General features: G+C 50.3%; 1 protein-coding gene and 1 long non-coding RNA gene across 6 annotated transcripts; one reads left to right on the top strand and one right to left on the bottom strand.

Moving 5' to 3' along the window:
• Positions 1–222: 222 nt before the first annotated feature.
• On the bottom strand, positions 223–20,312 carry LOC104050130 (sodium-dependent lysophosphatidylcholine symporter 1-like). Of its 5 annotated transcripts, none has more exons than XM_064465494.1 (15): positions 18,385–18,768; positions 14,053–14,221; positions 11,407–11,526; positions 10,959–11,083; positions 10,165–10,297; positions 9,670–9,748; positions 9,086–9,243; positions 8,876–8,966; positions 8,202–8,323; positions 7,991–8,074; positions 7,716–7,799; positions 6,685–6,797; positions 6,053–6,196; positions 5,603–5,779; positions 223–5,366 (listed from the first exon to the last, which is right to left on the bottom strand). In XM_064465494.1, exons 1-15 carry the CDS (start codon positions 18,489–18,491, stop codon positions 5,336–5,338), a joined length of 1,737 nt encoding a protein of 578 aa, XP_064321564.1. In that variant the 5' UTR covers positions 18,492–18,768; the 3' UTR covers positions 223–5,335. The 5 variants fall into 5 exon arrangements, with proteins under 5 accessions (XP_064321564.1, XP_064321565.1, XP_064321566.1 ...); XM_064465495.1 differs by lacking the exon at positions 18,385–18,768 and adding an exon at positions 19,782–20,312 and having other exon boundaries at positions 224–5,366; XM_064465496.1 differs by lacking the exon at positions 18,385–18,768 and adding an exon at positions 17,557–17,646 and having other exon boundaries at positions 224–5,366.
• On the top strand, positions 17,806–21,957 carry LOC135315717 (uncharacterized). Its single transcript, XR_010375214.1, has 2 exons — positions 17,806–17,895; positions 18,064–21,957. It is a non-coding gene; the product is annotated as an uncharacterized LOC135315717 (long non-coding RNA).
• The last annotated feature ends 586 nt before the right edge of the window (positions 21,958–22,543 follow it).

The following is a 22,543-nucleotide window of genomic DNA, read 5'->3' as shown; positions in this document are numbered from 1 at the left end:
CGGGGCCTGGCCGTAGGGAGCCCGCCCGGCCTCGGGTGCACGGCCCGGTGCAGGCCGCGGTGAAGGCCCGGGGCTGCGGAAGCGGGGCTCCCCGGGAACCCCGAGGTGCCAGCGCGCACCGGCCACACACCCCAGCCCTAGACAAGACTTATTTTCACAGTTCCCAAGACTAGGCTGTACCTAAACTGAGTGTCAGTCACATGCAACAACAGCAGCCAGAGAGCAGATAAAATGCTGTTTTAATAGATGTATATTAACGCTGCTCCCCATCGTGCTGGCAAAGGTCAGCGACAGCTCCGTGTAACTGGGGCAGGTTCAACAAAAGACACACAGGTTTGAATAATCCCACACTCAAAAGGACTTTCTTCTGGAAACAACAGCAACTGCTTGCTTTTTTGGTCAAAAAAAATTGCTCCAGGCACAGGATTTTCGCCTCAAAGTGTCCTATTTCCTTACTTCAAGGAGATGAACTTGAGTGTCCGCAAGGGAACAGAGGAGTTCCAAGGACAGCTAAAAGGCTAATAAAAAGCCTGTATTCTCAGCAAGTGCATTAAAATGGGACACAAGAGGAAGAGACTCTTTTAAAATAACAGATAATGGGATGAAGCAAGTTTTAACTGCTTCTATTCCTTGCTTGCATCTTTTAAATACTGAAGTATCAATGTGGGTTTTTTTTCTTGCTTGTCATCATAGCATTATTTCTGTTAAAGCTGCAACACACAGATGGTGCCTGTGGTCCCTTACTTTCACAAACGCACCAGTTCACAGGGCAGATGTGTGAGGCCCAGAGTCAAGATGAAAAGAATACGGGAGAAAAAGGGACATATTCTCATCCCTCCTGATTAATGCTATGTCGGTGAAGGGCCAGGCCTGAGCTCCCTACAAGGGCCAGCGATAAGGATCTGAAAGGGGAAAATACTGCTCAATGTATGCCCACGCTAAAGCCCTTGCCACGCTGGCAGAGGCACGCTTGGAGAAGTCAGGCGCTGCAACCTCCTCATGGCTCTCACCCTGGGTGGGGTGTTTTGGTTTTTAACTCCCTGGCGTAACCTGCTCATCTTACCAGCAAGGAAGGTTGCTGCAACAACCAGTGCTTTGACAGTGGCAAGCAGCTCGGCCAGGTTTGATCACCTCTCAACCGCTCAGGGTCCAGCTGGTCAAGACCCAGGAAAGGTTCAGGACAGATTCCAATGTCTGAACTCTGGAGAGAGCACAAAGGCTTGAAAACAAGTGAGTTCTGCCTAAACTGCTCCCTGCCCTCTGGATCATCTGCTGGCAGAACTCACAAAGTAAGAAATACCAAGAAGGAAAAGCATGACCATTCAGATTTAACAGTGGGACATTATTTGATATACAGAAGCACCACGCTGGCAGGCACCACACATGCCAGCAGAAGCTCCCTGCTCTGCGGTGGGTCAGGTCCCACTCTGCAGTGGCCTGTGGTCTATTTACTGTCCATGCTGCAGGGTGGGAGCTCCAGATCAACTCCTCTGTCCCAAGCAGCATGTGTCTTTGAAAATAATTCATGCCTTCTGGAGGACTTTAAACTCTCAAAGATCGGAGCATTTCCTCGATGTTCAAAGGCATTTGCTTGTTTGTAAATCCAAAGGCAGCAAGGCTGCAAGCAAAACGGTGGCAGAGGGCAGCACATCCCAACACCTGACTGCGGGCTTAGTCAGGTGATACCAAGGAACATCCTTCACAGTCCAGAAAACAAAACAAAACAAAACAAAAATAGACGGTGTTGTGGTTTAGCCCCAGTTGGCAACTAAGCACTACACAGCTGCTCGCTCACTCCCCCCTGGAGGGATGGGGGAAAGAATCAGAAGGGTAAAAGCGAGAATATTCATGGGTAGAGATAAAGACAGTTTAATAGGTAAAGCAAAACAGTAATAGTAATAATAATAATAGTAACAATATAATGAAAAGGAAAAGCAAAAGCTGCACACACAAGCAAAACAAAACAATTAATTCATTCACTCCTTTCCATGGGCAGGCAGGTGTTCAGCCATCACCAGGAAAGCAGGGCTCCACCACGTGTAATGGTTACCTGGGAAGACAAATGCCATCGCTCCAAATGTCTCCCCCTTCCTTCTTCTTCCCCCAGCTTTATACACTGAGTATGACATCATATGGTATGGAATACTCCTTTGGTCAGTTGGGGTCAGCTGCCTTGGCTGTGTCCCCTCCCCTCCCGGCTTCTTGTGCACCTGGGACAGCATGGGAAGCTGGAAAGGTCCTTGACTAGTATAGGCACTACTAAGCAACACTTAGCCACTACTTAACAACAGTTAAAACATCAATTGGTGTCTTCAACACCTATGGTGGGGTCAGGGACCCCCAGAGCCCTGGGCTAGAGAACTATGACTGTGGGAATGATAAACTCCTAATAAACCCTGAACTTGTGCAGGACTTGCTGCTCTAGCTTTACCCCTATGAGTTGATAGGGCCTGATGGGATTCATCCAACGGTACTTAAATAGCTGGCTGATGGCATAGCGAGACTTCTCTCAGTGATTTTTCAGTGCTCTTGGGAATCTGGAGAGGTCCCAGTTGACTGGAAGCTGGCAGACATTGTCTCAGTCTTCAAGAAGGGCAACAGGGATGACCCCAGTAACTACAGGCCCATAAGTCTCACTTCTGTGCCTGGCAGAATTATGGAGATTATTCTGGGAGTTATTGAAAAACACCTGAAGGACAACACAGTCACTGGTCCCAGCCAGCACAGGCTCATGAGGGGAAAGTCCTGCCTAACAAACTTAATTTCCTTCTGTGACAAGGTCCCCCCAAACTAGTTGACCAAGGAAAGCCAGTCGATGCGATCTTTTTGGATTTCAGTAAAGCTTTTGATACTGTCTCTCACAGTATCCTCCTGGACAAAATGTCCAGCACGCAGCTGGATAAACACGTAATGCAGTGGGTGAAGAATTGGCCAATGGGTTGGCTCAAAGGGTTATTATAGTAAATGGGGTTACATCTGGCTGGCAGGTGGTCACTAGTGGGTTTCCACAGGGATCCATCTTGGGGCCAGTAATCTTTAATCTCTTCCTAAATGACTTGGATTGCAGGACTGGAAGGAATACTAATTAAGTTTGCTGATGACACAAAATTGGGAGGAGCTGTTGACACTCTCAAGGGCAGAGAAACCCTGCAGAGAGACCTGGACAGACTGGAGAGCTGGGCAATCACCAACCATATGAAGTTTAACAAGGAACAAGGACAAGTGCCGGATTTTGCACCTGGGGCATGGCAACCCTGGATGAACGTACAGACTGGGGAACGAGAGGCCGGAGAGCAGCTCTGCAGAGGGACCTGGGGGTTCTGGTTGATGGCAAGTTTAACACGAGCCAGCAGCGTGCCCTGGCAGCCAAGAGGGCCAGCCGTGCCCTGGGGTACATCAAGCACTGCATTGCAGCCGGGTGAGGGAGGGGATTGTCCCGCTCTGCTCTGCACTGCTGTGGTCTCACCTCGAGTGCTGGGCGCAGTGTTGGGCACCACAGTACTTTAAGGATATAAAGCTACTGGAGAGTGTCCAGGGAAAGTTGGTGAAGGGTTTAGAGGAGAAAACGTATGAGGAGCAGCTAAAGTCACTTGGTTTGTACAGCCTGGAGAAGAGGAGACTTTGGGCAGACCTCATCGCGGTCTGCAGCGTCCTCCCAAGGGCAGGAGGAGGGGCAGGTGCTGATCTCTTCTCTCTGGTGACCAATGTCAGGACCCAAGGGAATGGCAGGGAGATGTGCCAGGGCAAGTTTAGGTTGGATATTAGGAAAAGGTTCTTCCCCCAGAGGGTGGTGGAGCGCTGGAACAGGCTCCCCAGAGAGGCATCACGGCACCAGCCTGACGACATTAAAGAAGCACTTGGACAATGCCCTCAGAGACATGGTGTGAATTTTGGGGTTGTCCTGTGCAGGGACAGGAGTTGGACTCAATGATCCTTGCGGGTCCCTTGCAACTCAGGACATTCTGTGGTTCTATGATCAATGTGCCATCAACACTACACTCATACCAAATCCAAAACACATTATACCAGCTACAGTGAAGAAAACTAACTCTATCCCAGCCAAAACCAGGACAGAGCGGGGAAAAAAAAAAATTAGGCCCTTTGCACATCTGAGAAATTGTTCTGAATCTGGGCTGCTGCGATGATCCTGCAGGTGCCCTGACACAGCTCTAAAACACCATCTCCCCCATGGATCATGAAGTTGCACCACAAGACTTACGGCTTCAAATTAATTCAGCACACAACTGGGGAGTAATTTGCTCAGATCCTGCCAGTGTGCACTAGACTGGAAAGCTGCAAGGTCAACCAACGGTCAGATACAGCTCTAGCCCTAAAAATAACCAGCCTCGCTCTGTGCCTCTGCACAAGACTGAACACAGCTCAGTGCTACCAGCCACGAAATGGCTGATTTCTCCTCTCTTCCCCCCACTGCCCTCTCAGTGTTGCCAGGAGAGCTGTGGGGGTACCGAGCAGCTCTCACAAGATGCTGCTGTGGGAGATCTAGCTATGGGCTATGATTTAAAACTGACTCAGCTCTTCTTGACATTCATTTGACACTTCTTCCATTACCTCCCAACCTGGCAAAAACTGGGACAAGCTGCCGGAAACCCCACCAGCTGCCTGACCCGAGGCAGTGCAGCCCATTCCCACACCCTCTTGCATTGAGAAGCTCCTGGTTCCCCAGAAGTGACTTGGCTAACAAGGCCGAGGCAGACGGACAGCGCTGGTTTCCACCACCATGCTGCCAGGTGTCATTGTTTCTGCACATGCTTTAAAACACCACCAGCTTGAACTTCACCCTTATTCAAAGAAATTCTAAGCCTCTTCCTGTGAAAGGGCAGTCTAAGCACAAAGATGTGCACTATCTCAGCAGTATTTTCCCTAAAAACTGGTCAAAAATATTTTCCTCTCAAAAACAATCCCTGTGTTCTTTGCATGCATTCCCACAAGGTTAAGTGACACCTCTGCACCCTGGCGTGTGTAAGCGAAGCGCTCCAGGGCTGGTGGGGGCCCTTCCTCCCCAGGACTGCACTCTCTCCCAGGAGAGTGCAGATCTACCTTGCCCAGATCTGTCAGGACCTGCCAAAAGACCAATGAGGCCAAGCGCTGGAGAAAGCAGCTCTGGTGAGGTGGCAGGGCTGGGGCTGCAGCAGGACCCCCTCCCCACCCTGTGCTTGCCAGCTGGGAGAGGGCAGGGGTCAGGATGCAAAACAAGCCTTTGGGACACGGGAACAGGAAGCAACAGGAAGCAATGACTTTCCCTGACAGCAGCACATCCTGATAGTGCAGCAAATGCGTGTCCTTCCCAATGAACTCACCCACTTCAGCCCTGGGTTTATTCTTGGCTGCTGCACCGTACCTGGTGCCTGTTAAAAGGAACACGAGCACTCATGAAATCTGGTGTAAAGTCAGCAGCCTCCAAAGTATCCCCAAAGCCCTTTGGGAAATGCACCCTTAGAAAGGATCGTAGCCCAAGCATGGGAAACTGGACTGGACACACACAGTCCCTCTCCCACACAACATTTCTGTGTTGGGCTAGGACTAAGGCAGACACCCAGACTAACGCTAGGTGACTTGTCTCCTTCAGGGAGCTCAAATTTACCCCATTGCCTCCATCTCCATTCTCATCTGCTTCCTCCTCTCCTCATCGATGGGATGGAGGCAGAAGATGATTATGGCAATGAGCAGCAGGCTTATTGGGACTGGGGCCATGAGAAGCTGCAGGGTCAGGATGATGGAACGGTTGTACGTGCAGTCTCCAGCACGGTAACCTGCAAAACTAAGGAGGAGAATGGTTTTCCTTCTGCCAGCCCCACTGGTTCACCGCAGAAAGGCAAGCAGGCACCTCCATCGCTCTCCTCTAGAGTGTGGTACCAGAGGCCCAGGGAATTCCCACTCCTTTCTGCTCCCCTTGCTCCCAGTAGATGTTTGAAATGCAAATTTGGATACCCCATGAACTCATTCCAGCATCTCCTATCAGACACTCTAGAACAGCAGTAGAAAGTGCCTGTGCCTGGGCTGACAAAATAGAGGAGGTGGTGTTGGGGCTTACTGTAAACTCAGTGTTGATATCCCCACAGCAAGGCCACCTGCAAACTTGTTGAAGAAGACGTAAAATGAGTAGAAGAGAGCCTCCAGGTTGAGGCAGCTGGGGTTTCTCAGCATGAAGTCATCCACTGCATCTGGCAGCATGGACCTGGGGACAGACAGCCCCACAGAGATGTCAGTGACACCCACGTCGGCAACACCCATGCCAGCACCGGCTGAACTCAGCTGCAGCTGCTCCAAGGCCTCTCCAAGCAGCAGAGACAGACAGAAACTCCTTGCAGCACCCCACTACTGGAGCCCGTTCTGTGCCTGTCCGCTGCCTTAGGCAAACAGGGCAGAACATGTCTTACAGAGAGGGTGCAGCAGCTGCTTCAGAGAAAGAGAAGAAAACCAGCACCTTGCACAATGACTAGTGTCCTGCTGCTGAACCCGAATGCAGACTGAACGATGCTGCTAGGGGATCATGGATCACATACACATCCCTTCCCAGTCCCACCTCCACAGATCCCTCTGCAGGCCAAAAGCTGCTGTATTTATTGAGCAAATGGGCGGTCTGGGCACATCATGGGTAGCGCTTTCCCGATAACCTTCCCCTCCTCTCTGCCTGACAAGGGGCTCAGAGGTGCCTCTGCTCACCATGGTAAAAGGTACAGCACAGCCATGCTGCAGCCTGCTATGATCACCAGGAAGATGAAGGCCAGGAAGTTGTGCATCACCTGGGTGATGGCTACCAGGGCTGGGATGATCAGCTGCAGTGGTGAGAGGAAGAGAAGAAGCAAAAGGACATGGGCTGTTTCTGGTGCTCACAGACAGCTTGCACTGGTCTGCCCCAACCAAAGGCTGTGCCCCACCCTTCCCCACACATTTCATAAACAGAACTGCTTCTGTCCCCTGACACTGGCAGCAAAACCTTCCTCATGGGTAAAGAAGGGATGGTTATGGAGGGCAATGGAGCCAAGTGATTAAACTGGAAAGCTGTATCTGCTATGGCTGCACCCAATGTCTGTGAGGAAGGCATCTGGAGATAGATCCTCAATGGGATTTGAGGACCTAATTCTGCAAAAATGCCAAATGGGGTTTCCTTGCTGATCTGCAGAGTCAGGCAGCAGCTGGGACATTTTTCTGATGAGCAGGCTGTTTCCCAGCCACTGCCAAGCATGGTGCACAGCCCTCCCTTCCCTCCCCATGCCTCTGATGGAGCTGGATGGCAGAACTCAGACTGCTTGCATCAACCATGCAGGATCCTAGAGCAGAACAGAGGCCACAGGACAATGTTTGCGTGTGTGTATGAGATTGGTGCAGCATCTGATCGCATGCTGCTCACCAGATCTGCAGCCATGGAGTCTCAGAGCTTGAGCCCATGGTTGGTGATGCTAAAAAAAAATAATTTCCCCACTGTCCCAGGGATGGTCCCTTGGCCTCCCCCTGCACCTTACTGCCAAGCTCTGTGAAGCCATGGCCACTGATACCAGCAGCAGCCAGACACACGGAAGTGCAGAGCTGCCATCAACTACTGGCTTACTCCTGGTCACCTGCAGCACAGAGGACACGGTGCTTGGGGCCACCCATATCTGCCAGCCAGCTCTTCTTCCCAGTCACCATGAGCAGCTGGGACAAGACTATCTCAGGGATTCTCAGTCCACAGCCACAACCACAGGCAAACTCACCGCCAGTCCCAGAGTCACTGCTGTTTTCTTTCCAAATCTCCCCAAAAAACACTGCCAGAAGGGAATAGAGAGGGAAGCTGTGACCTGAGGAGAGAACCAAAGGGGAGTCTCAGCAATGTCCCCCAGGACTGCCAGTCTCTGCCTGGGTGACATCCTTGCTGATGGGCAGAAGCAGCAGTGCATGACTCCATGAGGCTGTGCTGCCCATGCTTAAGGGCTGGGGTGACCAAAGGATCAACCACTCCACCAGGAAGGTCTGCCTAGGACTCACTCACCAACATGATAAGCACTAAATGCTGAAACTTCCCAGCCAATCCCGCAGCATGAGTACAGAAGAAGGCAAAGATCCCCTGTGTGATCTGGGAAAGCAACACAGACACGTTCATGGCTGGGAGCCTTGAGTTCACTGTCTGGATAACTTGCCTGGACATCTCGCCTGGACATCTCATCCCCCAAGCTCTCCTCCTGCCATGGCAGGTCTCGTACCTGGAAGGCCAGGGATGCAAAGAGGAAGCCACACAGCAGCTGGGTGTAGGGCTTGTGTCCCATGATCATCCTCAGGCAGCTGGCAAAGGGAAGCTCAACCTTCCCCAGTGGTCTGAGGGGCCCTGAGAGGAGAGACAGCAGGGCTGGCACTGGAGCTGCCAGAACACAGGTGACGGGATGGGAGGCACAGGGGGATTGTGCTGCTGTCTGGGGTGCAGCTCAGCTGGGTGAGAAGCTACTGGAGTCTGACATCTCAGTGCAGAGACAATAGCCATGGTGTCAGCTACAGGCAGCATTTTGCCACTTTACACTGTGCACTTGAGCTGGCCTGCATAGCTCTGCAGGCTGTGTGCTGGTGAGACCTGCTCAGTGTGACACAGTGAGCTGCAGACCCCGTCCCAGGCCCGTGGCTCCCTGCAGGAGCTCCCAGGCAGCCTGAGCCTTCCTTCCTCCCTCCGAGGCATCTCCCCTCTCCTCTGTAGGAGCAAGACACTGCCAGCACAAACCACGGAGGGTCTCAGCATCCAAGTATGTATATGTTTGAGCCCCACACCCAGAGATCCATCCCACGCACAGAAGCCCAGCTCCCTCTGCCTCACACCTTCCTCTGCAACCCCATCCTCACCATCCACTGCCAAAGGGCACCTTCCAGATTGGATCTAAATGGACCTTACCAGGATGCTCCCTGACTCCAAAGACGAGAATCAGACAGGACAGGCAATAGATTAAACCCAGGAGCAGGGATGCAAATACGTAGGCCCTACGCTGGAAAATGAGAGACAGTGCACAGTGACAATGTGGTACCACACACAGAGCTGGCAGCACAGCCAGAAGTACCTGCCCCAGAGCTTACAGGAGCAGGGGGCAGGTGGGCCAGCCCTTACCGTGTTCTCCACAGAGTCCATGAGGCCAGAGGTGCTGGTGTTGGCCAGGGTTTCGTTTGACATGAAACAGCTGCTCATCATGCGGGCATGGTAACTGCCCACAATCTGCCCCTGGATTCCTGACCCAAGGAGTGTGCTGAACACCTCCAACCCCATTCCTGCCAGGACGACCAGGAGAGGAACCTCAGTCCCACTCCCTGGCTGACGGGACACGTCCCTCAGGGTAAGAGACCAGCTTTGGGAATGGAATTGGAGGCACCAACATCCAGATCTGCCTCAGAAGAAAAGGGTTGCTATTTCTATGTGCTCTGATTTTTTTTCCCTTGGCTCCAGCAGTAAATGCTCTAATGTTTGGAACCAGTAAATCTGGGTTTGAGTCCCCCAGGGATGATACAGATGTAAGAAATGTTTCTGCGGGTACATTCTTTGCAGAAGATGACTGGTTTCATCCCTGTTTTCATATCTCTGGTTTACCCCATCCTCCCTGCAGCCTGGTCAAAGCCAGAGGAATGTATTCTCCTCTCCTCTGGGGAAGGTCTCCCAGGAATGCAGGCAGCTGGGGTTGTAGGGGCACAGACACTTACTATAGGCAGTGGCCGAGTCACGGTCTCTCTGGGTTCCTCCCAGGAACATTGTCAGGGAAGAGTACGGCACGTGGTGGCACTAGGGAGAGCACAGTTCAAACACCGCTCCAGCTGCTGCTTCCCTGGTTTGCTGGTCATGACCCCCCCTTGTCCCTACACACAGCAGATAATGCTGCCTTCTGTGCCACCCCTGTATGCAGGTGGCTTTTCACCCTCCTCTTCTGTGATTTCCTCTGTTCCCGCAAACCAGTGATAAACCACATACAGGCAGCCCAGCTGAATCCCCAGCATGCACCACTCCATCTCACCATCCCTGCAGGGATAGTCTGCAACATCCTGCAGCCCTCACTGCTCCCCAGCTAGAGCTCTCCCAGACTCCACCGAGGTCCCTTCCTGGAGAGGCTGGGGCTGGCACTCCCCAGCTGACCACGTCCCTGCTCCTTGCAGTATAGGATGATGTGTAAGACAGTCAGCCCCAGGCACCATGTTCCTTACAGTCATGCAAGTCTGGAAGAAGCTGTACATGAACAGGTACCACAGGAATTTCAGGGAGGAGGGGGTGGCATCCGAGAGAGTGGACCACGTCATGCAGTAGCTGAGCACCCCAAATGGCATGGAGCATGCGATCCTGGGGAGGAAGCAGAGCTGGTCACATGTAACCCTCAGATAAGGAGGTCACACTTCTCATTGCACAAGGTGAGCTATGTAGCACAGCCTCTTCCCCAGCTTCCAAACCACAGCCCAGCTACTGCAAGATCAAGATCTGCAAAAGGAAGCAGCTTTGCTCAAGTGAGTGTCCATCAGTCAGGGGGGGCTAAACACAAATGATGTGAGAAAAGGTAATGTCTAAGTTGTCCAACATTTCTTATTTGCTTGCTTAACTACTTCAAGTCCTTGCCCTGCAGCAGAACCCTGGAGGCAGTTGTAAGCCCCTACATGCAAGATCTGCCTGTAGTTAGAGTCTGGTGCAGAGCTGCTGGCCCAGCTGACTACCAAACTCTATGTGCCACTACACAGGACTCTCAGAGCACTGACTGCCATGGCCTCAGAAATGTGAGGCCCTGGGGAAAGAGCAAGTGTACAAGCTTGCAGTACATTCCTCCCCTTCCACTGCAATGACATATGGACCCCACTGCATGTGTTATCTTTAATGCCCTCGTGATGTTATGGTTTTGTGATTCTCCATAAGCCACAATCACAGTAAAGCATCCCAGCTACCTCCTTGTGCTAGCGCTGAAGGAATTTGAGCCCAGCAAAGACCCTCCTGAAGCTCCAGCCCAGACGCTTACCATGGGACCAGCTTGCCATATTTTCTCCTTGGGCTTTTGCTGACCAGGAAGCCAATAGCAGGGTCAGTAACCGCATCCCAGGCTCTTCCAAGGAAAATGATCAAAGAGGCATGGAATGGCTCCATCTGGAGAGAAACAGAAACCACAGCTTGAAAGGCAAAGAAGTCCTGTCGAAAAGCTGCAAGCAGTCAGCATGATGCAGCCGACTCTGGCCAACGTTTCATCTGCATCCCCTGGAGACCACTCCAAGTGTTGAAATGGCCCAGAAACATCTCCTGCACGCCCACCAACAATATTTACATGATGCAATTTTGATCCCGTTTGAATGCCTAATTCTGATGAGCATTTCCAAGGGCTTTGGCCACCCAGCAAACTTTCCCCTTGCCCCAGTCTGCTGAGCTTATGCTAAGCCCCTTTGTGGATAACCCCATCTCATATGGCCACTCACCTGCACAACATCCAATAGGAAGATTTGGAGAAAAAACCCAAGGACGTTGCTTGTCATCTGGTAGGGAATGCCCCCAACAGCATAGCAAACCTTCCTGCAGAGTGGCAGTCCTGGCTTCTCCTGCAGCCAAGACACCAAGGAACAAGCCCACCTGAGAAATGACACACACCTCTGGCTGACAGCTAACCTCCAGCTGCTGCTTATCCCATCCACTGGGTTCTCTGAGGCCCATTTAAACCCTGAGTCATGTCATTAACCCCCCACGCACCCACCCACGACACAGATACCTATGCTTTGGCCGGACATCACTCCACCTGATACCCATAAGCAAGGTCCACATGGCAGTTGGGTGCTGTAGGGTGCTTCCCCATCTGCTGGTAATCTTGGTGGGTCAGGGCATAGTGCTTCCTATGCACAACCTGCCCTTGTGGAGCAGCCTGGCTCGTGAGAGCCTGCTCAGCAGAGTTTCATATTCTTCATAAGCTTTCAGGGTCTCTTGCACAGCTGCACTGAGGGGCTGGGCATGCCAACAGCCTCTCTCCTTGCTCCAGCCCACCAGCCCAAATCAACTCCTCGACATCCAGCCAAAGCCCTAAGGCAAGAGCTGATCAGCAGGCATCTGTCTCATGTGCTTGTCTTGGGCTTGTCTTGTCACCAGGGCCACATCCCTGGTGTTTCACCTTGATTTTCCTCAGAGGTGTGTTTGCATGAGATCACAGGCTGCTAACATAAATGAGATACGTACCTCATGCCAGACACAGAGCTATCTGCTGAGCTGGTCTAACGTTGTCCTTTCCTATTCTATTGAGCCACAATCTAGTGGTTCAAGTTCTTTAGTATTAAGAAGTACAAATTGCATCAGGCTTAAAGTGACTGAAACGGAGGCAGTCTGAGGAGAGAGACTGCAAAGGCCAGAGCCCAGGGGATTTCTACAGATCAACAGGGAAAGCACAAGGAGCATTTCAGCATGCCGGAAGAGGGCTGATGGCAAAGCCTCTATTTTATTTGGATGTGGTTAGCCTCAGTAAATACCATACCAAGCCTCAAGTATCTAGCAAGTTCCCAGAGGCGACCTACAGCACCGACTTCCACCCAGCCCAGAATGAACTTGCCATCTAGCATGATACACCTCTGCATCACACAAGACCAGGAGTATACTGCAGAATACAGGGTGAGACCACATAGAAAGCAGATGGCCCATTTGGGCTCAGCTTTCTACCTGGCTGAAGCGGTGCATGGCCTTGGCCGCAGCTCGGCTCTCCTATGAGCAGACCATTGCTAAAGGTCATTTCTGTTGGGATAGGGCAAGCAGTGGTGGGGTCGCAGTGCAGATGCCTGGAGACCAGGGCTGACCTCCTGTCTCAGCACAGGCTGCCTTGGATGATGCTCAGGGTGAACACAGTCATCAGTGACTGAGGTTCCTGGTCTACAACATGTTTTGGCTTTCCCTATCACTGAGCAGCTCCAGCACAGCTCCAAGTACAGCAGGTGGGTTGCTGTCCTGCACCCAAAAAATACACAGCCCTTTCTGAAAAGATGTGGAAGCTCCCCTACTCACACAGGGCAGACGGCCAGCCCAGGCAACTGGCCTCGTCCGGACATGGCTATAAAAGGCTATGAGCTCGTCCAGCAAGAGCAGAGCAGAGAGTGAGGAGGGATGAGCGCTTGGCACGGGGCAGCTGTGCAAGAGGCTGGGCTGAGGGACAGGCTGCAGGGCCACATCAACAGCTGGGTAACAGGGAAATCAAGTCATGGATCACTTCAAATTCCCACTTGCCCTCATCTCTCGAGGGGTGAGGGGGCAAGCTCCGGTTCCCCAGCCTGTTTGGGCTGGAGATGGCTTGCTATGCCACTAACATCAGTCACGCTGAAGCCACCCTCGAGGGATGACAGACCTTCTTTGTAACGGTACCAGGGAGGAGCTTCCAAAAACACAGGCAGAATCCCAGAAAGCAGCATTCCAGAAGGCACCGAGCGTGTTTCCCTCATGCAGTGATTAGCAATAACTCCTCCACAGCCCACACCAGGGAAAAAGCACTAATGTTGCTGTGCCCACCAGGCTGGAGGACGCAGCCTCTTCCTGCACACCCAGGGGAGCAGAGCACCTGCTTTCCCCGTGCCAGGTAGCCTCTGTGGCCAGCTCATGCCTCTCAGCTTCTGGTCTGTTTACTTTCTGCCTTTTACAGCACACAGCAAGAGTCAGGTCCCTTGTACTTCAAATTGCAGACCAACCTTGTCCCACAGGGGTGGCTGAAGCATTAGGCTTGCACCACCGCTGAGGAGCACTTACTCATACAACATCTTGTTTCCACAGCAGTTCTGATTCTAAAATTACAAAGGCATTTCTCTCGGCTGTAGGGTTTTGTGGCAGCTTTTGTTCCCTTTGTGCTCTCAGCAGGTAGGACAGTGCTCCGCACGTCTCTGCCCATTTCACTTGAAAGTCAGCAACAACAACAAAACGCAGAGCCTTGCTTTAACAAAGTGTTCTCAAGCTTGAGTCATAAACACTTTGAAACACCCCCACAGCCTGCGGCTGCTCGATGCGGGTAGGCTCTGTGTGGGTGTGCGCGCTTGCAAGGGTTAGCATGCACACATGAAATGCATTTCTGTGTGTAAGAAAGAAGCACCCTGGGACATTGATCTTACCTCTCTGCAGACCACACCCCTCTGTGGGAGAGCCCCTTCTTGGGTTAACCTGCGCGGCCCAGCATCTTCGTGACCACCTGGAAGCATGACTTCAGACATGACCGTGTCCTTCAGCAGCATGTGGTAGGGAAGTAGAAGCTTTCTTGCCCAGTGTGAGGAGGAAGTTTCCCTGTACGTCAAAAAGCACACCGCAGATGCAGATCAGAGCTGGATGGAGGTTTGACAAGTGAAGATACATCATCTGTGGTGCCCCAGAGGGAGCTGATGGAGGGAATGTAACTGGTCCTGAGGGAGGAGCATGGCCAGACCCTGCCCATGGAGGCAGGAGACCTGGCAGGGCTCACAGTGCAGCATATACTTGGAGCAGTAGCTCCCAGGCTCTCTGCAGTCAAGTAGAGAAATCCAGTGCTCTTCAAAGGTCAAGACGCATACAGCACTTGCTCCCCATCCCAGGGCTGCTGCCACACTGAGATCCTAGACACGTAGAGAAGTCCTTTGCCTGAGCTCCAGACCACTGCAGGAACATACTCGAGCCACCCCAGGACTCCTGCCTCGGCACCAGCAACCAGCAGCTGCAAAGAACCAGCACGCAAATCCCAGAGCAGGCAACCAAAGCAACGGGAGCAGTCATGGAGAAGGCAGCAGGAACAGGCAGGTTCTCACCCTGGGTCACGCCCTGACAAAGCCCCTCTCTCCCAAAGCAGTCCAGGAAGACCAGGAGCCCAGCTCTGGCTCCTTATTTGGGGCTGTGGAAGCACCCTGCCCCTTTGCTTTGCCCTCTCCTTAATGGGTCCAAGGTGTTGGGACTGCTGTAGCCCAGGACAATGTCACTGAACGTAGGAGACATGGAATACATTTTCCTTTCTCTATTAAGCGAGATCTGCAATTATCAACCTATTTCAGTCTGTGAGCTTCTGAGGGATCTCCCATGGCAATGCAGACCCCACACAGTATGTTTTAGCCTGGTGACAAGAAATGTGCTTTTCTTAGTCCCCTTTCACTGACCCTTCATTGCTCATAGAGCCCAGCAGTCTCGATATCACAAACCAAAAATTACTCCTACGTTAAGAGCGGTAGGAGCCCAGTTACTCAGCGCTGGCTGTGTGGGAGCAGCTGAGTTCCCAAGGCAGCGGTGCTCACAGCACACAGCCAGTCACCATTATGAGCATTTGGCAAAGCAAGGCAAAGGAAGAGATCGGCTTCAGAGGACAGAAGGCACACAGCAAAAGGCTGGCAGGAATGGGATCGCACCACCACTCTGCCCAGTAATCATCTGTTTGGCATGTCTAGTCTCATCAGGCAGCTCTTCAAAAAACAGCTTCTCTAGCTAGATGAAACTCAGTCTCCAAGACTGAACTTATATGCAGCAGCCAGAGCAGAAGAACACAGGCAAAACCCTCTCCCTGTTATCCTCCCAGGTTATCAAGAGCCACCGGGAGCATTAAATCCACGTTAGCCTCTCTGTACCAACACCCAAACCCAAGGGGAACACAAGCACCCGTTCTGCAAGGTTCATCACAACACTGTTAGAAAAATGTGTCATCTTCAGCCTTGCTTTGTCCAGTGAGAGTTAAATCAAAAAAACCCAGAATTTCACAGGCTGTCAGAACTTGGTTATTAAGCAACAGCACAACTCAGTAAACAGCATCTCTCTTCACTGCTATTTTAGTGACACCCCAGATAACAAATATCACACTGGACCACAACCAGTGCAGCGGGAGCCAAATCTCTGTCTCCCACCAGCATATCTAAGCATACATCTCTAATAAAGCAAAATACATCTCTACCCGCCCAAGAGGAAAGGGGAAACTCAAAAGGAAATATAACCACCTGATTTTAATTTTTTTTCTAGACCATTTTGTACTGACTCACCACAGCCAATTGCATTTGGACAGACATGAGGTACCTTTGGAAATTGTACTCAGCACTTAATCCTCTGGCTCTTTGGCACTCATTTACTCTCCAGGTGCAAATAGCTACATTTTCTGCTCACAGACTAGAAAGCCAACAGATGACCAACAGTTACCTCCCAGAGCAGCTGGGTAGCTCTCTGTGGCTAGTTCAGTGCACTGTTTCCTTCAACACAGGAAAGCTTTGTTTCTGCTCTGCTCATATCCTCCCAAAGCCTTTTATCAAATTGCTCCATGCCTTACAGAAGACAGCATCACCTGTTGGGTCTAGACAGGATGTCACAATTGCTAGTGCAGCATGGGAGCCCTCAGCCCACCTCTGCACAAGAGCAGGGTTCAGCTTTGTGCTGGAAAAGCAGATTTCGGTGAAAAGCACCAATCTCACTGTTAATCACTGCTATATGCTGGGATACTTGCTGCAAGCAATGAGCTTCCTAATACTGCCATGTGCCAAGTCCTGAAATCTAACCAAACCACCTCACTGTACACTGTGCACACCAAGGGTCTGGAGCAAAAGGATGATGCCCCTTCCACCACTGTGCTGATCTTTTGCTATCATATTCTTAGAAATAGGTTTTGAAAGAATAGGGAAAGCATTCAGGAACACTGCAGCTACACCCATTTTTCTGTTGCACAAATACTCAGCAAAAGGCTCAAAGAAGCCAAAGCTCTGCAGTTTAAGGAACAAGGTCATATTGGAGTTTACACACTGCAAAGGAAATCGTCCCCCCCCAAACCCCTTCTCCACTGCAGAAGCATGAGATCTTATCTCTCAAGGCAGCCCAGCAATGCATGATACAAACAACTCCAATCCAAGCCATGCTAGCTGAAGAGCTTTTCTCAGGGTACTATGACCTAGAGACAGGCTGCCCAGGCAAGAGAGCCCCACTGGGGGGAAGAAACAAATCTAAAGCCAGCAAATGGGAAATTTTTGGCACAGAAGCAAGTGGCAGCATTTGGATATCTTCCACTAGCAAGTCGTCCAAAGATTTACCCCTCCCTTGACTGCTCTAAGCACAGCCAGTGGGTCTCATGTTCCCCTTAGCACAGCTGCCTTCTCTTGCTGGAACAGGAGTCAACAGACTTCAACAGCCACCAAGATGGATGAGACAGGAGAAGCAGCGCTGTTGCTATTGTAGGCCCTGTTAGCCAGTAAAGAGTTAATTTAACGAGGAGTCATGAAATGTACCTGAGAAAATAAGAACATCGGAATCTAGTCAGGAACTCCCAGTGCTGGGACAGATGGGCTCAGTGCAGACAAGACAGAACAGCAAATAAGATAAGCATTTAGGAATGCAGTAAATAAGTAAAAAACCAATAAATTAGTAAATCGAGAGGTGCTTGACACAGGAGCTGTTCAACTGCCAGAGATGTGAGCCTATTGCATAATTAGTATCATGCTGCTCTCGGTAGAAGTGTGAATTGGGAAATGCAGGACTCATTTGGAAAAACTTTTGCTAACAGGTAACTAGAAAGGATTTCTCTTTCCATTTCTGTTGAACTCTGCAGGATCCCTGCTGACAGCCAACCCAATCACCTGGCCAGCAGCTGCAATAAGCTGCTAGCTTGATTTAAACAGCGTGCTTTTGCTTACTTGTTCCATCAGTGTTGCTGTAGGAGCCCTGTTAGCTCTTTGGAATGAAAGTCCCCAAGCAGGCTGCAGCGACACACCCTCCACCAGCTCCCAGAGCCACTCACCGCCATCGTGCCTGCTGCGTATGTTTATGCCACGTGGTACAGCACATGCATTATTTACCAGAGCAAGGAGGAGACTTGCAGCTGAACTCTCAGCAGACATCAATTACCTTTAGGCTCTTCTCCTTCCTGAAGTAAAGTGAAACTGCTTAAACCATGCCACAAAAGCTGGCAGGGTGATCATACCTCATTAACAAGGACTGCAGGCGAGCAGACCCAGCTCTGCACGATTCAGCGAGTGTGTGTGCAATGTAACGTAATGTAATTCCCTTCGCACCAGGCAGAGCACTTGTGTGTACGTTTATCACTGCTGTGCCTGGAGGACAGGTAGGGAAACACGCAGCTCAGAGAAGTCTGGTCTGAGTCGCAAAGCCTGAGAGGAGTGGAAACATTCTTCTTTCATCAGGGATGTGGCTGGGTCACCAGGAAAGCACCCCTGGCAGCAGGCATGGCTGAGAACTGTGAGCTCTGGTTTCCCAGCTCTGCCTTGAGTGACTGTCAGACACCCTTCCTCGATGACACCAGGTGATTATGATACAAGTGCCAATGGAAGCCCACAACCTGGTAAGAAAGACAACTTCATTGCTTAATTAAATCTGTTATTTAAAATTACCAGTCTCCCTCTACAAACATTCTGCTTCACCAACAGAAACAAGACCATTTAGAAGCGGTAAGGGGACAACACTGTCTTGCTTTCAAAATCTAGCAATTCTTCACACAGGCTTACCTAGAACAGAAGACTCCTGAACAGACACCAGCTCCTGCCCAAGGATCTAATGCAGAATCACAGGTCCCTCCCTCATGGTGGGGGACTTTGAAGAAAGCCAGAAGCATCTTGTTTTATGTGACAGTGACACCAATCCCCCAAGACAGTTTTCCACTGTAACTACAGAGTCAGAAGACATATCAACTCAAGGTCCTTTTTCTTGATAACAAAGGGTCTGTAAAGCAGTGCTGCTTTCAAAAGAAACCCCTCCTGACTAAACTTCCAAAGAACATCCCAGGAACAGACTGAAGATCCTTTTAATCACTCGTCTAGATAAAGACACCAGGGAGCTGAAGACCCACCCAAGAAGAGGCCACGGCACGAAGGTCACTTTCTCCTGGAAAAATTTAGTGTTGTCCAGCAATGAGGAGCAAAGACTAAATTAAATATAACTGAGTATAACCAAAGGCAACAAGAAAAAAAAGTCGGGCCCAAATTTAGTCATCCTCTTCTAGATGCAGATGATCCCGCTGAGATTTCTTGCTCCCTATCTCTTGTCACTGCTTCCATTTATCTGCTAGCTGAGCTACCTGAGTTTTGTGCCAAAACAAGTCAACCAGCTAGCTGCTTTGTGCTGTTAATGTTCTTTTACCTGAAGAAGCAGCTGAAGGTACAGCTACACCTAGAAATGGATGTTCCTACATAAGGATCACTGAAAAACTACTTGACCAAAGGCACTGGGACAGCAGAACCTCCTGAGGTAGGCAGACCATGCAACGACCGCGCACCAGGAAACATCCGATGGCAAAAGCGGCATTACAGAGGGAAGGCAAAGTTCCCAGGAAATGGTGCAAAATGCTATCAGAAAACACAGGAACTGAATCTTAACAACACGGACATGTGAAAAGGAAGAAGAAGAAACAATGAACTGTGTATGAAGGAAAAAAATCCCGGGAAGTCCTACAATTACCCTTCTGAGGAAGGGAAAACTGTTAAAATACAGCACTCAAAGCCACTCAGATACAGTGAGACATGAGCTGCAGATAGGATAGCACAGTCATAAAACTGGGCTGTATCTTATCATACAGAAATTGAAAAGAAGCAAGTTTTCACATGAGATGTGGAGCACTGCCTTAGCACCAGTGTGTGAAGGACCATGAAGACAGGCAAGTCTCCACTGTGGAGGGAACAATCAGAGAAAAAAGAAAAATTTCAAAGCTAAAGGCTTTCTCTGGGCAAAGGAGAAAATAACCCCGCTTTTTCACAAGCATAAATGTCAGTTTTAGAAAAGCCCCATCTCAGCCTATGACTGTTAGAACAAAGAAACAGAATGATAAAGGAAGATTTTTCTAGAGGAAGTCAAGTAAACTCTCTAACAACCATCACAAAATATAGGAGAGTCAGAAACAAGCATTTACCTTCCTGGAGGGGCACGTCAAACACCAAATTGCTGCGTCGGTGACAAGGAAGGTGATTTCCTATACAAAACCAATGTGTGTCTTTCCACACACACCCTTTTTCCTGTTCTGGTATATTATCCCTTCCCCGTTACTTAGCCTGGCTGTCATTTTTGCTTTACAGCTTATCTTATAGTGAAACACTCCCCCAGCTCAATGGAGGAGACGGTTTAATACAGCAGATCACATGTATGTTGCTTCCAGCTTGTTCCGCAGGCTCTTCTGTCAGCTTTGGAAGAAGATACGCCTATCGTGGTTGCTGATACCGCTTCAGTGCTCCACTGTGGCACACTTCAGATAGCCTGGTGGCAGGGCAGAGCTGATCCTGCCCGCCAGGAGATAAGGACTGCTCATTACTCACAAAAACAAAAAACAAGAAAAGAACCAGAGGAAGGAGTTGGCAGCGGCGTCCCAGAGCAGCACAAGGTGCAGCTCCCTGCAGACAGCTGGGAGCTGGCAGTTTCTCAGCAGGAGTCTTTGAGGTGGAGAGCTGCTTCTCTGCAGCACTGCCACCCTCCGGCTCAGGGGGAAAACTTGCTTTTGCTAGCAGAGAAGCATCACCGAGCTCGGAGCTCCTCCAGATTTAGCACCTTTCTGTCCCACCAGCAAGGACTGCTGGGAGGAAACCTGGATAAGAAACTTCCCATCGGTGAGCAGAGGTCAGCAGCTAGGTGAGTTGCTGTCTAGCCGCTAACCATCATCTAATTTAGGGGTACCGATGTGTCCAGCTCATCCAGCCAAGACTGCAGATGCCAGCTAGTCACCACCTCAGTCCTCTGATGCCACCAGCTAACCAAGGCAGAAGCAGGAGTCAAATAACTTGTACTCTGTTACATAAACTTTCTTTCTGGGTCTAGGGGTGCATGCTAGCCAGCACTCTGGAAGATGTTGTCCCAGGTCCCCAAAATGGCACGTGTAGAGATCACGAGACAAGAACTCCTCTGATGAACAATTAAAAAGGAGTGACTTCCCACAAGGCGCCGTGACTATATTTAGCTCAGAGGGAAATTCCCTTTCTGAATTCTCTCTGTACTGGTTCACACAGATGACTAAGTGGTTGTAATATACAACATCAAGTGATGCAGGCTGGCAAACCCCAAGTTCACCTGTCACAAAAGATCTTTAAAAATGCTGCTGAGATTTTAAATCTCATTTAGCTGAAGACAGCTCAGCACTGGGAAGCCTGCTCACACTGCAACCCAAAGCAGTAAGAGTAGACATCCGCATGTACATCATCCAAAATACAAGGATAGATGGTAGCCATTTTTAGAAAGGGTCGAACGCTGTTTTCCTATTTTGTGGGCTTTTAATGGTAATTTTCACAATAACTTACAAATTTGCTGTTACACACATTATAGATCCATTTAGTAATGAAAAATGTAAGTTAAGTCAGCTCTCGGTTGAGAAACTGTTGTAAAAATGTCCTTGCTAAGGTCTGGTATCTACTCCCGCAGTTTTGTATTAATGCAGGCAGCCAAGCAAGTTTCTCATGCCAAACCAGTCGAACCTGCTGGCCCTGCCCCAGCCTGCACATCCTAGAGCTTGTTCTCTGCTCGAACCAAGGTGAGGACCTGGAAGCTTCAGAGTGCTGAGGGAGGTGGACTTACAGTGCAGCAGCTGCAGGGCTCCAGCATGACTAAGGCAGGAAGAGGATGGCTTGCTCCAACCCTTTGCACGGCAGCAATCCAGCCTCTCTCAAAGGGATACCGCTGGGTGCATCGCAGCTCCCAGTTAGCTGATGTCTGGAGGCCCGTGGTTCAGCACAGCTCCGTGTTCTGCTCCAAAGGCCAGGGCTAGGATAGCAAGCATGCTGCGGCTTGGTGCAAAGTGCTGTGGCACAACGCTAGATGGCAACTAGTACACGTGACACTACGCCAGCATTACCAGACCCTCGTGTCTAGGCGTAACAAATTCACCCACAGGATTCTGCTCAAGGAAAGATAGATATGGAGACCTGAGCCCAAAACACAAACAGTGGAACAGACCAAAGCTGGAGAACTCCAGGTGCTCAGCTCTACTAGTCCTCAGCAGAGGAGAGGAAACAAATCGAAAGGTACTACAGCTTTGAGGTTTTCCACCTGAGCTGTTTCCATCATCTCAACAATTCACCTCTTAAAATAAAACTTGCTTTACAGAAGGTAAACTCAGTTTGCCTTTTACTTTCAGCCACTTCAGGCTGATTCAGCTTTGTGTCTTCTTGGAAAGAGTCAGCAGCAGGGTTTCTCAGAGAAATGCAATAGGGCAAACTAAAACTGAAGTCAGCCTGGACTGCTGGAGAAGTGCAGGCAGGGTACGTGGGTACTGCAATGAACACTCCTAAGAGTTCTCCTGGGGAAGGAAAGTCAGGACTTTCTCTGGCAAAGCCCAAGTAGAGTGTCAAACCATGCACCTGCACACAAACGGCGGGAGTTTTCCCCACATTGAGCGACGGCTGTTTCACAAAGACTTCCCCCACAATGCTTTTACAGTAGTGTAACCATTATCCTGACAATCAGATCACCCATTCTCATACAGTTTATATTTAACATGCGAAAATAAAGGGAGTACTTTGCAGCAGTCCCTGGAGTAGAGGGAAAAGCAAAAAGATTGTGATGAGCAGTCGATTGGCATGGACAGAAACTGCTCCCTGGGAGCTCCCTTCCCCCTTAACTTCCTCTCTTCTACAGAGTGCAGTAACACAATCCACAAAGGTAACTGAACTCTCCTGGGAGAATTTGTGGCAC

The sequence above is a fragment of the Phalacrocorax carbo genome, chromosome 14, assembly GCF_963921805.1.
Source record: "Phalacrocorax carbo chromosome 14, bPhaCar2.1, whole genome shotgun sequence".
In the NCBI taxonomy this organism is placed as follows: domain Eukaryota; kingdom Metazoa; phylum Chordata; class Aves; order Suliformes; family Phalacrocoracidae; genus Phalacrocorax; species Phalacrocorax carbo.
This window is presented reverse-complemented; position numbering and strand designations above follow the sequence as displayed.